The 17,363-nt window shown below is 29.5% G+C and overlaps 1 protein-coding gene across 1 annotated transcript; it reads right to left on the reverse strand.

The window, feature by feature from the left end:
- Nucleotides 1–726: 726 nt before the first annotated feature.
- LOC127150563 (uncharacterized) lies at nucleotides 727–4,901 on the reverse strand. The gene is made up of 5 exons (XM_051088433.1): nucleotides 4,888–4,901; nucleotides 4,325–4,510; nucleotides 2,948–3,095; nucleotides 2,047–2,140; nucleotides 727–942 (listed from the first exon to the last, which is right to left on the reverse strand). The coding sequence occupies exons 1-5, from the start codon at nucleotides 4,899–4,901 to the stop codon at nucleotides 932–934; spliced, it is 453 nt and encodes a 150-aa protein (XP_050944390.1). The 3' UTR covers nucleotides 727–931.
- Nucleotides 4,902–17,363: the final 12,462 nt, after the last annotated feature.

A 17,363-nucleotide genomic window follows, 5' to 3' on the forward strand; every position in this document is an offset into this window, starting at 1 on the left:
AATGCTATCTTTTAAAAAAAAATTGTGAGATTTACTTAATTTTAGTTTAGAATTGCTTTAAAAGATACTAGATTATCTTACTTTACGATTATTTTCTTAAAAAAAAAGTTTTAAGAAATTGTTTTCGTTTTCTCAATTTATGTAACTCAATTTAGTTATGAAGTAAAACAAGTCTTTTTTTATTTAGTTTTGATTTTAGAAAAGATAATGATATCTTTAAAAAAAAAAAAAAAAAACTTGCTTTGTAGATTATCTTTTTTAATATTTTACAAACAAAAGTTTTAACATATTGCTTTGTTACAAATTTACCAACGTTTTAGAAGTTAATAATAAATTGTTAATTTATCTTTCGTTTTAAAATCCAAAATAACAAAAATCATAGTAAGAAATTTGCTTTCTTCTTCAATCTTTTTTATGACATATCAGTTTTCTAAAATTAAATATTTAATTTTATATGAAATTTAAATTTTATAATTTAATTTTGCTTTTTTAAAATAGGTTAAAGCCAATCATTTTTAAAATACAATTTTGTACAAATCTTTATATAACAAGTCAATATTGCATCAACCATTTGTTTAGGTTAAGAAAAAGTAATACCCATGTCATTTGTTTCTATAAAGAAATCATAATTATTGTTATTTACAAAAGAGGTTTCAAGTGACTTTTTTGTTTATAAAAAAATATGTGTAACCCTCATGTTTTATCGCAACAAATGAACAATATAAATTAACTTAAAAAGAAAAAAATAATATTACAAATTAAATTTCACAGTATTTTCAAAAGTTAAACTAAATAATTTAACAAATATAACACAATCATAATATACAAAACATGAATGTACTAACAAAGAAATTAAAAACACAAAAGTCCATATACAAATTTAGGAAAGAAAAGAGCACATTACGTAATGGTGTGACTATGCAAGGCAAGGCTAAGACAAACCTACAAAAAAAAGCAAAATAGAACAGTCAATGAGATGAGATAAGTGGAACTAATATAATTGAGCTTACTTCTTGATAGTTGGAAAACATAGAAAAATCCACATTAACAAAGTAAAATATACATACCCAAACAAAATATCAAAGAACAATGGAAAAAGAAGGAAAATAATAGTATAAGAAAGAAAAAAGATAATAATATATATAAAACAAAGTCTATATAAAATAAATGTAAAATAGTTAGCACTCAAAGATATGGGAGCATGTTATGACCTCAACTTGAAAGTAAATTTTAGAAACAAACCAAGGAGGTTGTGTGTTTAGAAATGAAGAAGAAGTGCTCTATTTAAAACAAATAGGTGTGTGAACTAATAAATTTTTCCTTTCAAATCACTCAACCACCATTGATAAATGAAAAAAATAATAATTACTATGTATTATATACAAATAAAATAAAATTAAGATTTCCAAAAATTAAATGCCTCAACTACCAAAAGTAAACATTAAATTTTTTTTAATAGAAATACAACTACTCCATATATAAATAAAAATAAGATTTCTAAATTTAAATCTCTCTCAACTATTATCCACTATCAAATCAGTTTTGTCAAATTTAAATTTCTCAACTGCCAAATAAACAAATCAAGGTATCAAAATATTTTAAAACTCAAACACTAAGACTAGACAAACTTATTTACAAACTTTGATTTAGAAAAGTAATCAAAATATCAAAACTTGATGTTTTAAAACAAACAAATAACCAAAATGTTCCACAATTGCAAATGAATAAAAAATTAAAGTTTGATGTTTTAAAATAAATGGTTAAGGAGCATCTAAGCTTCACATAACAAAAAATTCATGATCGATATAATGTTAATGCAATGCACACATGAAATATAATGTTAATGCAATGTACACATGAAGAACCTAAGATCATTATTATTAGATTCGTAAGTGAAAAATGGGTTACTGAGGAACATTGTTTTTGTGCCTTAACTAAAACTGTGATGTATTTTCAAAGAGCAGACACAAAAGAAACATCACAAAATTAAGTTAGTCATCATGAAAAAAAATTCCAAAAGAGAAACTAAGTGCAGGTATAACTTACACTTGTATTGATCACCTCCAAGCTCCAACTTCTCTTTCTTGAAGTAGATACCATCAAGGAACTTCCATATATCCTTGTTCTTGACATGATATTTCTGCAAAATAAGGCAAGCCACTGCATGATTTGCAGTATTATTTCCATCCAAAACTTTTTCAGATCTGGTAATAGGAAAAAAATGAATTAAACATAATGTTATCTCCAATTCTGATTTTATCTATTCAGTAAAATTAAAAAAACAAAAATTGAATTTACAAAACAACAAAAAGGGAAAAAAGGCAGAGAACTTAGAAATGCATGAAAACACATGAAAAAAAATTTACAACAAAGATAAAGATACAGAACACAAAAAAAAAAAAAAAACACAAAAGAACCAGACAAACAAAACAAATGGAAAGAACAAAAAATAATTAGAACAAACAAAGGATTAAAAAATTACAAAAAAAAAACACACAGATCCGCCAATAAAACCTTATAACAAAGATAAAGATGCATGAAAAAAGTACACAAAAAAAGAAAAGAAAAGATTCAACAAAAAAAATAGGAACAAAGGATTGAACAGAAAAAAAGAACATAAAAGATTCAACCAAAAAAATGGAACAAAGGATTGAACAAAAAAAAATGGAACAACAAAGATTCAACAAAAAAAATGGAACAAAGAATTGAACAAAAAAAAACAACAAAGATTCAACAAAAAAAATTAAACAAAGGATTGAAAAAAAAAACAACAAAGATTCAACAAAAAAATGGAACAAATGATTCAACAAAAAAATGGAATAAAGGATTGAAAAAAAAAAGAACAGAAAGATTCAACAAAAAAAAAAAAAAAGAACAAAGAAGCAAAAAAATATAACAAATAAAGTATTAAAAAATTACAAAAAAAAAAAAGTTGATTTCCTCTTACCTTGTTTCTTTGTATGAGAAAAAGAAAAAGAGACAGAAGAGAAATTAAAGGAGATGAAGAGCGGCTAGGTTTTAATGCACGAAGAAGAAGAGATGGGAGAGAGACAATGAAAGATTGAGAAGAAATTAAGAGGAGAGAGGTTTTTCTTCTTTTTATTATTATTATTTTTTTTTTTTTGCGACAAGAAGAATAACAAAATCTAAGATTTACTTTGGATAAATGGTAAATTTATTTTTAGATTGTCAAAATAGCAAAACAGTTAATTTCTACATAATAAATGGGATAACAATGTCTTAAATGCCCCTACCTACTTTATAATATAGACTCCTAAATACAATAGTAAGAAAAACCACAAATACCCTGTAATTAATACATATTATGCACTCCCTTCAATTTTCTAATTTTCCCTTCCACAAAAGTAAACCATCTTCTGTAAAGGCTTTCCGGTGCATTTGTTCTTCCGTTTTTTAAAGGCTTTCTGGCGCATTTCCACCGTCGCTTTTCCACCGTAGCTTTCTTTTCCGTTTTTCCACCGTCGCTTTCTCTTCCGTCTACACGCCACCATCGGTTTCTCTTTCATCGCTTTTCCACCGTCTGCACGCCCTTCCTTTTTTAATCAGTTTACACCACCAAAAGTATGGGTGAGTTGTTTCGTTTCACGCTTCTGTTCCTTCTTCAACCTTTGGATTTTTCCTCTATTTTCTGCATGTATTGGTAAAAAATATCAAGTTCTCAAAATTTTCTTCAAATTTTCTCCGGTTCTAACATTTTTCAAATTTTCAAATGGCTTTCCACCCGTACCGTCGCTTTCCACCTTCTTCTTTTAGTACAAATTTTCATTTCCCTTAATTCCGGTTGATTGTCTTCCGGTGAATATTCTATTTTCGTTTCCCTTAATTCCAGTTCGTTGGCAAAATTAAAGATAGATCACATTTTATTTGGCATGATTTTAGGGAGGGTTGGGATTTGATTCTAAACTTAAGTATTTCCATTATATTTGTCGTAATTTTAGGAAATGATTGGAATTTGAACTTGAATTTTACTTGAGATTTGAAATTTGAATCTTTTAAATGATTTTTCATTACTTTTTTAATATTTTTGTTAATAGTTTATTATTCCATCATCTTTATCGTTATTTTAGGAAGTATTCATTGCATTAAAATTTTAGGACGTATTCATTGCATTAATAGCTAAGGGGCAGTTTGGGCGGCGGATTAAGACTGTGGGGTTAGGGTTAAACCCTAACCCCTATTTGGTACTGGGGTTATGGAAACCCTAGTTTTAGGGTTTCCATAAACCCCGATTTGCCCCTCTACCACTTCCACTCTCTCGTTTGGTGCTCTGCCGATTTGTTTCCATCAACCCGTGTTCTTCAACCCGTCTTCACGAATCTCTTCAATTCCTCTTGCATGTCCATTCGTCTTTTCCTTTCCATCACCGATTTCTTGTTCATTCTTCTTGCTTCGCTTTTGTTCTTCTTCTTTTCCATATTCCCTTACATTCTGATTATCTAAAACTGTGTCATACCCGATTTCTTCTTCTTCCTCCTCCTCCTTCTTCTCCCTATTTCCGTTGGATTCTGATTTGACTTACCGAAAAACCCTCTTTCGACTTTATCGTTTTGATCTCTACATCTCTTCTCACCGTCTCTCTCTCTCTCACTATCCGAAAATCGAAGGCTTTGTTGAAGGCTTGGCCGAAAGGTCTTGCCTCCAAAACTTTTCGATTTAGGGTTTAGGGGTTTCGTTGACTGGCGGGGACCATTCCTTGCCTTCAGAATCCCCACCTACATCTTGGATCAGACTTCTCCGTGGTGATCCATGTTCGGGTTTAGCCGAATCGAAGTCTCCTTGCCACTCCACTTGCCGATTTGCTGCTTGGTGTTGCCCTTGTCGATTCGTTTCCCTCTCCTGATTTGGGATGAATGCTACACGCCACACCGTTTTCTGGCCATCGATGCGGGTGGAGCATGGTAGGAAGGTAACACTATTGTTGTTGTATTTTGTTTATTCATTTTCGATAGCCGATGATGAGTACTGACGTTACTGACTGGATTTTTCTTTGTTTGCTAATACTTGAACGAATTTGCTTTATTTATTTCGTTTTGTATAATTTTGTGTGTCATACTTCTTCCTTTCGGTTGAATTAGAAAAAATTTGATATGTGTGTTTGTAGTCATGTATTTCGGTAGCACTGTCTTCAATTGTTTGCAAGGGTTGTTTCTAAAAAAAATTTCCTTCATTTCTTCTTTGTTTTGCCTCTGTGAGGATGATTTCGTTTTTTGCCCATTCATGTGTGAATTGTGAATTCATTGCTGTCTTTCATTGTGATTTCCATTTACTGTCGTTGTGTACTTTCTTCTTTATTTTGTTCTTGTCTTGATGTTATGTGGACAAATATTGACCGCCCAAACCTACCCTTTGCAAAGTGTTGTGTCCCTTCAATCTATATGACAATGTACCCTTTGTGTAGTAAATAGGGTACTGCCAATGTTAGGGTTTGACCAAATTTATCACTTTTCATTGCTTTTACACTGTCATTTGCAGAGATTCTCTGGTTCTTTTTTTTGGGTATAGCCATCCATATTAACTTCTCTCATCCACCCCTATATATTGACCTTTGCTCTTTTGTTTTACCACGCATATGGGGATTTCTATTCCTATCTTCTTCTGTCTTTTGCTTCTTTCTATTTGGTATGTAATTTTTCTTCTTTCCATATTCGTATCATTCTCCATTCGTGTTACCCTTCTTCTGCTTTGTTATCTGTTATGGTATCTTTTTTAGTTTCCTTATCTTCTAATGTATGTTTCTTTCCATATTACTGCACCTTTCGTATTTTATTTTGTCTTCTGTAAACAACTATTTTTTGTTTCCTTCTCTTATAATGTATGTTTATTTCAAGATTAGTGTACATTACATATTTTCAAATATTTTCCTCCTTTCTTTTACCACTAATCTTGGGATTTCTATGGCTGCCTTCTTCTGTCTTTTGCTTCTTTATATTGGTATGTAATTTTTTTCTTTCCATCCATGTACCCTTCTTCTGCCTTGTTGTGTCTTATGGTATTTTTTTTATAGATTACTTCTATTCTAATGTATGTTTCTTTCCATATAGTGCACCTTTCCTATTTTGTTCTGTCTTATGGTATTTATTCAAATATTTTCATTCATGTTTCAACCACTATGAATTTGTTGTTAATGTTCTTAGATAAATTTACTTACTCTTATTCATGTTATTTCTTCTCCTACGTGTCGTCTGTCCCTTCTACTTTGTCTATTCATATGGTTTGTTGTTTATTTTGTTTCTCTCGTAATTGATGTTTCAAGTACGATAAAATCTGGTTCAACTTATTGAACCGATTTCTATACTTTGAGGCTCCTTAACATAATTTTAGACCAATCATTTTTACGTATGAATGTTGTTTTTTTAATGGCTTACATTTTCGAATATTCATATCGGGTCCTTTCTTCTACTTAAAAGGTATGTAATCGTTTATTTTTTTGTTTTTTATTTCTTCATTTATGCTGGTTTTGAAATATTTTACGTCTTTTTGACGTTTGGCGTGTCCTAACTTCTTTATTTTTTTCTCAGAACGTCCGCGGTCATCTCATTCTTCTAAGAGGTATACGGATTATTCGTTTGTAGATTCAAGGTTGTATTTGTAGTTCTTTGTATTCATTACAATTAAAATTGTGTAATTTAATTTCATTTCTATGGGACACACATTTGATTTTGTTATTTTGTCATTTATGTTTTCTATGGACATTTTACTATTTAATAAATTTGGTATTATTTTGTTTTTATTATAAGCTTAGAAAGTTTTAACTTCGTCTTATTTTTTTTACATGCACGACCATTAAATTATATTTTAAAATATACCATCCCGATACATAATTTAAGTACTAGCACTAACATTAGAGTAACAAAATATTTCACCACAGTCGTCGAAAAAAAATTCCCTAATGTTGTTAGATAATAATCATAGTCGTCAAACATCTTTTGTTAATTCAAACGGACTACAAATGAGAACTTCACATTTTTGTACAAAAGTTCAAAATATTAGAAATGTTTGTTTTTAAAAAATGGCCCCAAGTTGTCAAAGTTATTAAATTAACAACATTTAAGACGTAATATACTTCAAATTTCACCTCATTCTAAAAAGTGTGTAAGTAATTGTCATACGTTGCAATTGTCCTAAGTTGTAGTTGTAGTTGTAGTTGTGAAAAAAATCTAACTTGGACCATTAAAGAGATAGTAAAGTTGTAATTGTAGCACATTTTATTATATTTCATTAATTATGACACATAATTTTACAACTTTTTGTCTTATGTTAAAAGAAAATATAAAATATTTATTTCATTTTTTAAAGTATTAATTTCCCTAATTTTTCACGAAAAATAAACATTTTTTAGAAGAAAAATAATTTTTTTTTCAAACTTGACATGTAAAACAAGTGGGCATCGTTTTAAACTTCTTTTTTTTTTAAAAATAGTTATACGTAGTTTTCCTATAGTAACTTTATGCTTAATATTGATTTTTTTATTAAGTATATGGTCATTCTAATAACCACATTATTAAATTATTTTTAAGACATTTTAGGTAATTTCAAATGGATCAACAAACCCTTCTTGGAGTCCTAACTGCGTTCACAATGGTCTAACGTCAGATGCTCCTAACGTTTGAAGCACTAATGAACGACAATAAGCGTCTCCCACAGACACCGTACGATAGAAGGCATAGAATTAGGCAGCTTGCATACTTTCGGATGATACACGAGTCTGATCTTGTGTGTCGCGAAAGCACGCGAATGGACAGGCGAACATTCGCAATTCTATGCCACTTGCTTAGGACTGTACCTGGTCTTTCATCAACAGAGATTATCGATGTGGAGGAAATGGTTGCAATGTTCCTGCACGTCCTTGCTCATAACGTGAAGAACCGCGTCATCAAACGGGAATTTGTACGGTCCGGTGAGACAGTATCTCGACATTTTAACATCGTATTGTTCGCTGTGGTTCGACTATACGAGGAGTTGATAAAGAGACCTGCTCCGGTAACAAACAACTGCAATGATTAACATTGGAAGTGTTTCGAGGTGGCAATGATAGAAATTTACCGTATTTGACCTTTACGTACGTCGCACTTATTTCAGCGTGTTTATTTCAACCTGCAGAATTGCCTTGGCGCGTTAGACGGGATGTACATAAAGGTCAACGTCTCTGCAGGAGATCGACCTACATTCAGAACGCGTAAGGGGGAAATTGCCACAAACGTTCTGGGGGTGTGCGACACGAAAGGGGATTTTGTTTATGTCCTCGCCGGTTGGGAAGGATCCGCAGCAGACTCGCGGATTTTACGTGATGCCCTTTCACGAGAAAATGGACTACAAGTGCCAAATGATATATCTTTTTTTTTTTCAAAACAACGTCGCTTCCTACTTACGTATAGTGCTTAAACGAATGATTTAATAATATGATATTATTATCTCTTCGATGCGGGTTATCCAAATGCGGAGGGGTTTCTCGCCCCGTACAGAGGCCAGTGGTACCATTTGCGGAGTGGCCTGCACGCACCCTTGCAAATGACAACCATGTGCGCACGGAATTTTTCTGCATATTGCGTGAGATGCCAGAACTAACGAGTTTGGATAGGGCGCTATTGCAAAGACATCTTCTGTCTCGTATGGACGACCTTCGAGGTTTCGTACTCATGCGTAAGGATGAGAGGGAGGGATTTTGTAGAGTTATCCTACGAGACATCACGAGATAGTTTATGTTTGTACTGACCTAGGTTGCTTCTTATTTGCTTACCTTTTTTTTCTGTATGATGTTGACTGTTTATGCATTTGCTATTGTAAACAACTAGTTTTTTTCTTCATAATGTTTATTTAAAATTAAGGAAAATAGTCACAATTTCACCAAAGCGTTATAACGGCTAACTATATATGTTCAAAATAGGGGGGACATCGCTATCGTCGATTACAAATACGAAATAATTAATTTGTCTTTATAAAAAATGAATTTTAATAAATTTTTCACAATATGTTCAGAAATTAATTTGAAATTGGACAACTGTCTGTACTAATTTAATAACATTACATTACACATACAATAAATTATTTGCACTAAGACGGGTTCGACGCTTTCGTAAAAAAGTATGCAATAAATTTTTTTTATCATATTTACAATCTAATTTAAAAAATATTATACTATATAAAAAAAATTATTAACCCAACTCATATAATATTTTCCCCAAATAAATTTTATCATAAATTCCACATAAACCTACCCACCTAACCCTTCCCTCAAACATATCTTATCATAAAATCCCCATAAAACTACCCACATAACTCTTCCCCCAAACACATTTTATCATAAAATCCTCATTAATCCTTCCCACCTAACCCTTCCCCTAAACACATTTTATCATAAAACTACATTTCTAAACTCTTCTACCAAACAAGGGTTATGATAAAACTAGGTTTAACATAAACCTAGTTTTATCATAACACTAACCCTTCCCTAAATCAACCCTTCCTCCAAACGCACCCTAAAGTTTGAATATATAATTATTGAAGATAAAAATCGAAATAATTAGGGGATATTGAAACCAATTAAATATGTTTAGAGATCTTTGAAGGAATATAATAATTTTTTGATTTAGTTAATAATTATCATAAGTGAGTGTATAAATACACTGTATTTGCCATTTCCACGAATTTTCCCTTTTTTTTATTTTGTAAAAAGATTAAACTGCTCATTTACCCCATTTCTTAATCCCATTGTTTTAGACCGTGGGCCAAACATGGGCTTGGCATTTAATGCGCCAAGCCCACTTGATTCCAAAACCGTTTGGCCCCTTAGAGATTTTCATATAGATTTCATTTTCCAAAGATTCATACAAGTATGTTGTAACTACATCCACAAGATGCATATAAATATTTTCACATACAGTCAGACTAATTAAATATCTTAATGTAATAGCATCCACCATAGGAGAATTTGTTTCCCCATAATTAATGCCTGGTCTTTGAGAAAATCCTTCTGCAACAAGTCGTGCTTTATATCTAGTGACCTCATTATTTTCATTTCGTTTATGCACAAATACCCATTTAAATCCCACAGGTTTTACACCTTTAGGTATATATGAACTACAAGTCCAAAAATGTCATGTTTCGTAAGTGAGTTTAATTTTGCTTGAATGACTTCTTTACATTTGGGTCAATCCTTTCTATTACGACATTCGTCAACAGATTTAGGTTCATAATCCTCATTTTCATGAATGATATTATGAGCAAAATTATACGCAAAAATGTTGTCCACGACTATATTAGATCTATTTCATCTTTTTTCGTCATGGTACAATTTATTGAAATTTCAATGTTGTCTTCATATACTTGAGTCTCTTCAACATTTTTACCATTAGTCGTGTCTAAAACCTTTTTTTGAATGTTTTTATTGTCAATTAAGTCATTTCGACCATTGGTCATTTTTCTTTTTCGAGGATTTTTATCCTTTGAACCTATCGGTCTACCACGCTTTTGGCGCAGCACTGATTCATTAATTGTATCAACTTGCTAATCGTTGGGATTTCAATTCTAGATGGAACATTTGCAGCTAAAATATATGACTTGGTCACTTTCTTACTATCTGTAAATGCATCTAGCATTTGGTTTTCTACATTTTGTAAATGAATTATCTTTTGAACTTCTAGTTCACATTGCTTTGTATGAGTATCTAAATGAGACAATAACGATACATTCCAGACAATTTCATTTTCCAACTTCTTAATTCCTTCCCTTTATGTTGGAAAATTTGTCTCATTAAAATGACAATCAGCAAATCGTGCAGTAAATACATCTTCCATCAAGGGTTCAAGATATCTAATAATTGATGAGGATTCAAATCTGACATATATTTCTAACCTTCTTTGAGATCTAATTTTAGTACGTTGTGGTGGAGAAATTGAAACATATACTACACAACCAAAAATTCGCAAATGAGAAATATTTGGCTCCTGACCATAAGCTAATTGTATTGGGAAATACTTATGATAAGATATCGATCTTATGCGTATAAGTGACGTTGCATGCAAAATAGCATGACCATATATAGATAATGGAAGTTTTGCTCTCATAAGTAATGGTATGGCAATTAATTGTAAACACTTGATAAATGATTCTGTCAAACCATTTTATATATAAACATGAGCTACAAGATGTTCAATATTTATCCTAATTGACATGCAATAACTATTAAATGCTTGGGATGTAAATTCACCAGCATTGTAAAGTCGAATGTTTTTTATTGTATAATATTAGGAAACTGTGCTCTTAATTTGATTATTTGAGCAAGTAATCTTGCAAATGCAAGGTTTCGACTTGATAATAAATATACGTGTGACCATCTACTTGATGCATCAATTAAAACTATAAAGTATCTAAATGGTCCACTTGGTGGATTGATGGGTCTACCTATGTCACCATGAATCCGTTCCAAAAATGTAGGTGACTCAACTCCCACTTTGGCTGGTGATGGCTATAATTAATTTTCCTTGAGAGCAAGCAATACATGACAATTCATTGCATTAAAGAATCTTTTGGTTCTTTAATGGATGTTCATGAGAATTTTCAACAATTATTCTCATCATTATTGACCCAGGATGACCCAATCGATCATATCAAACAGTAAACATATTTAAATTCATGAACTTCGGGTTCATGGTTGCATATGTTTCAATTACTTAAGTATAATATAATCCAAAAGAAAAGGTCGACAGTGTTTCCAATATACGCTTCTCATGTGAAACAGTAAATGTAATATAAAGATATTCTATATTATTTTTATTGTTAGTTTCAACATGATAATCATTTTGACGTATATATTTGAAACTCAATAAGTTTCTTTTTTACTGACTAGAAAACAAAGCATTACTAATTGTGAATTTTGTTCCTCTAGGCAAAATAATGTTTGTTATACCAAAACTTTCAATCAAGATTGTAGAACCTGATATTGTATTGACCTTTACTTCAAGCACTGTCAATGTAGGAATTTTTTTTACTTTTAAGTATTGTGTGCGTAGTTGCACTATCTGCCAAGCATAAGTCATCGTTATTCATCTTTGAGTCGGCCAAAATATGAGAAAGTCCATAACCCTTCATTTTAAAAAAACGATTACAATAAGTCTTTTGGTAAAAAGAAAAAAACTAACATTGAAATGTAAATAATGTAAATAAACTGGTAAATGTTAAATAGAGAAAACACTAAAACATAATGCAAATATTAGTTTTGGACATTATCATAATTAAATGAAGTATTTGTTACTCCTTTATTAACATCATTTTTCTCTTCAGAGACTCAAAGAAGTCCGCCATATTCAAATGGATCATGTTGGAAGTGTCAAATACATCTTGATAGGCAAAATTTATTTCCACATTATCCCCTTTTTTCCTTTAATGAGGTTTGATAGAGGTCGACTAAGTGCTTGGATGTACGACAAGTACGAGTCCAGTGACCATTCATACCAGAATGGAAGCATTGATTTTTACCACTTTTAATTTTCTTATTTTGTGGAGTCTTCATTTTATAATCATCGTTTGTGGTTTTCTTAAAATCTAAATGATTATTACCACGTAAAGTATAATTACTTCTTCCTCTACCACGATCACAACCTCGGTCACTACTACGACCACGACCTCGACCTCGACCATTAATATTATTTGAAAATACAACATTTGCTTCAGGGAATGTTGTTGCTCCAGTTGTCGAGATTCATGGTTTTTCATTAATAACTCATTATTTTGTTCAACTACAAGAAGATATGATATGAGTTCAGAATACTTTTTAAAACCCTCTTCCTCGATATTGCTGCTGCAGGAGCATATTTGAAACGTGAAATGTTGAAAAGATTTTCTCTAACATATCTTCATCAATAATTTTTTCTCCGCATAACAATAATTTTGAACAAATTTTAAATAATGCGGAATTATAATCACTTACTGACCTTTTACCGTAAGATATTCAATCTTTAATCCCTCGTAAAGATGATGTCGAAGGAAAATCATGGCTTTTGCCTTTTCTTGACTTGAAGTCGTGTTTCCTCCTTTAATCATTTCTTCAAGATTTATGACATCCAAATGAATTTCAGCATCAAGCACCCATGAAAAATAATTATCACCATTGATATCAAGAGCTAGAAAATTTAATTTGGTAAGACTTGACATGATAAAATTATAACAAAGAACAAAGAAACTAACTTATATTAAAAATTTAATAAACATGTCAAACATGCATTTTAAGACAACTTAGATAAATATCATACTATACACATGATACAAAAATCAATGGAACCCATATATAATAATTCAAAACATGCATGTTAATGTACAATAATTAAAATTACTAGTAAAAATTACATATACATATTATGAAAAATTAACAACAATACATACAAAAAAATGTTCATTTTACAACATACTTAAATATAATATGTTAAAATAACTTAGGTAAATTGATAAAAGCATTTAAATCATAAAAACAATTACAAAACTTATACTAATAAAAAGTAGACAACTAAACTATAGACACAAATCATAAAGAACCAAACGTAAACAATCACATAAATCATAAAGAAATTAAGATGAATTAAACCATCATCTTATTATGAATTAATAATATTTTTAACAAACAATAATTATGTAAATATAATATGTAAAATTACAACATGCAATAGTTATAAAAGATTACATTCTCAAATATTTGAACTATGCATGATATATATATGGATCATTGCATTCAATATTCACAAATACCAAAACACAAAAAACCAAACTAATATTATAACTTACCTTTTGCAAATGATAAAACTGTAGAGACTCGTGCTAATAACGTGTTATAAAATAAATAACCAAGAAACTAAATAAGAACAATGCAACAATACAAAAGAAGAATAGAGAAGATAGGAATTAGAGGACAATTGAACTCAATTGTGGTGTCTATTACAAAGGCACCACACACTTCTATTTGTAGGATATATCATGGTATAGGTTATATTGTGGAATTCAATAGGATGAATGTTACAATATGGAATTGAATGAGAGTTATATGGAAATTGTAGCTTATATAAGTTATGGATATCTATATTTATAATATATCATTATATTTACGATACTTAGAACATTATTTAGTTTATTTTTTTTAAGTGCAAGAGAGATGATAAAAACACTCGAAAATAATTTATCTGTGTTCTCGATTTAGAATTATTATCATTAAATAAATATGATTAAATTTGATGCACTTGGTTAATGATTTTCAATAACTGATGTAAATAGGCAAAATTTCAAGTTGGATGATGTGGAAATGGTTTAATTATGTCTGCATGTGATATTTTAGGCTAATTTCACATTTAAAGGTAAAAAAATAAGTCAATCCGATAGGAATAGCATTTTAATTTTTCCTTGTTAAAAGACGTTAAAATCGCAATAACTTAAAATGAAACCATGACGATGTGAATTTTAATTCCGCACAACATTACATGATTTGATAACATTAACTGAAGCCAATGTTGATACGAAATTCTCTTTTAAATTTGGATTGAATGGCTCATTATTCATTGTCCACCGAGGAGAGAAAAATCGTTTGGTATTCATTTCCTTTTAGTTTTACTTTGGATTATTTAATGTTCGAACACATATTTTGTGACCACGAGTAGCTAGGCTTCTCAATTCTAAAGTGTTAATTGGTGTGATTGTGAACGGACTCATTATTTTAAAAAAAAAAAATGTAGATTGATTGTAACTACATCATTACAATATTAATTCTTCATCAAATGGCCATCGATGTGATATTTAATTGACTATTCATAAGACTCGTATAATCAATTGCATCGTATATATACATGGAAGTGGTTAGGCGAATTAGAGAGAATCACATCTCAAGCCATGATTTAGAGTTAAATATGTTGGATGAGAAGTATTCATTCGAGAGAGAGAGTCTACTAAAAAGTAGCATTTAGGTTCATGTGAATAAATTAAAACATACAAGAAATTAAGGGGCATTTTGGTTGTAGTAATAAAAAGTGACTGAAGCGACACATTCAAGCATTTTTAGAATATTTGTAACATCTAAACATAGGAGTGTTTATTTATATTAAGTTAAAAATGCATTAGATGAATCTAAAATTTACAACTAAACTAATACTAACTCACATATCCTAACGGGGATAAGATATCATTTCTCGGTTCCTAAAATTTAAAATGTATCAATTCCTAAATTTGGGTATGATTGTTTAAAGTATTATAATTTGTCTTCAATATTTTAATGTTGTTTCATTTGGTCTATATTTATTTTAAAAGTTTACTATTAACTTCAATTTTTCATCAAATGCGGACTTTCAATCATTAATCTCAACGTTCATTGATTAATTCAAAATAACTATCAAGTGAACTTTTAAATTATCTTTTGACGGTAATGAAAAGTAGTAAAGATTAACTAACACGCTCTAACATTAAAGTAAAAAAAAACGAGTGTTTAATAAAATTACAAGATTAAAATTTTAAAATTTAGAACAAAACTTAAAAATAAAAAGAAAACGAACATTTAGCGGAAAATCAAGATTAAAATATAAATCTTAAAATCTTTAAACAAACAACAAAACTTAACTTCAAAAATAAAATCGTAACATTTTGATGCATAATATATATACTAAAGTATAGTATACTAAAAGATATATTTAAAAATATATCGACCAAATAGAAACGAAGGGGCAACAATTATCCTACGTCGCCATCACATTTCCATGTTTGAAGGGCTAAACAGTTTGAGGTCAATGCAAGTGTGGGCCGACTAGGCCCATTTTTAGTATACTGCTTTTGAATTGGGCTATATGTTGGACCAGCTTGTCATTACATTTTGGAAATATTGCAACCCAAAAAAACAAAAGAAAACGAACAAAAAATAAAAAATAAAAAACAACGACCATTCTCTTGTTTAAGATATAATTGTAACTGCTATTGTATTTGTTTTTTTTATTATTATTATATTTTTAATAACTATTTGATTTACAAAATATATGTTAGGATCGATCTTTTTTTTTTAATCTATATCTATACTATATATAAAAGGATGAGAGTGGATAAATTTTCTAACATCATTTTACCCTTTCATTATAACTTCCTTTTTGTTTTGTTTTAGTGACAATTTTGTCATTTACATAGTTTTAGTATTTGTTGTCATTTTTACATCAACAAGATAGAAGTTATATTTTCTTAGTTTTTCATCTTCTTATTATAACTTTTCTCAAAAGTTTAAAATTTTCTTTCCAATTAATTATGTCATTTAAATTTATCAAAATTCATTTACATTTCTCTCTATCATCTATCTCCCAACTATTCACATTCTCTTATCTCATATTAACTATTTATTATCTCTTTCAATCTTTCAAATTCTTCATTTTCAAATTTTTTTGGTATAAATATCTCATTTTTTGTTTTTATGTTCGCTCATGTTCACAAGTCACAACAAAATGCTAAGAGTGAAGAAGAAAAGCAAATCAAATTATGCTTTTTTTATTCTTTTTTTTTTTTGTCTATTTTTTATATAGAATTATGCTTGTATATATTCTTTCATTTATAGGTTTCTTTTTAGTACACAACAGAAATTGGGAAAACTTGAACTACCAATTTCGTACTTGACATGTAGATATGTCTATACTCTTTATGTTTAAATTATGGAATATTGAGAATACATTTTAATGTAACTTTAGGAATCTTGCTCATATTTTTTTCTTTATTTAATTTTTTTATTAAAGCTATTATAAATTTTGAGATAGTATATTATGATATTTCTAAATTTATTATTCATTTTCTATGCATCACGATGTGAATATAAAACTGATATAAATATGAAAATATTGAAATGACTGTTCTAATTTTATAAAATTGAGTTGAAATTATAATTTTTTTCGTGTGTGATTTGCACGTGCATTGCACTCGTTGTTTTCTTATATATATAAAATGACTTATAGGTGAAGTTTTTTCTTCCAATTTGGTCTCTTTCATTTCAGTAATTTTAATATAACATTAGTGGTAATTCTGTCAATTTTAAAATTTGTTAAATAAAAATTCAAAACAAAATTATAAAGTCATGTAACTTATTAAATTAATTAACCATTGATATATAAATATTAATTACATTTAAAATAAATGGTCACTAAATACATTAATTAGATGCTATGCTTTATTTTTTTTTAATTCCAAAAACCTTTTTGCTTTTCAAATTTTCATTCATTTTTTTTAGAAAATGATTTTCATTAATTTTTTATCGTTATAAAACCATTCACTAACTACATTAATTAAGCAATTCACACCAATAATAAATAAATAAATTTTTGTATCTAAAGTCTCTTCTCATTCTACAA

The sequence above is a fragment of the Cucumis melo genome, chromosome 8 (genome assembly GCF_025177605.1).
Source record: "Cucumis melo cultivar AY chromosome 8, USDA_Cmelo_AY_1.0, whole genome shotgun sequence".
NCBI lineage: Eukaryota > Viridiplantae > Streptophyta > Magnoliopsida > Cucurbitales > Cucurbitaceae > Cucumis > Cucumis melo.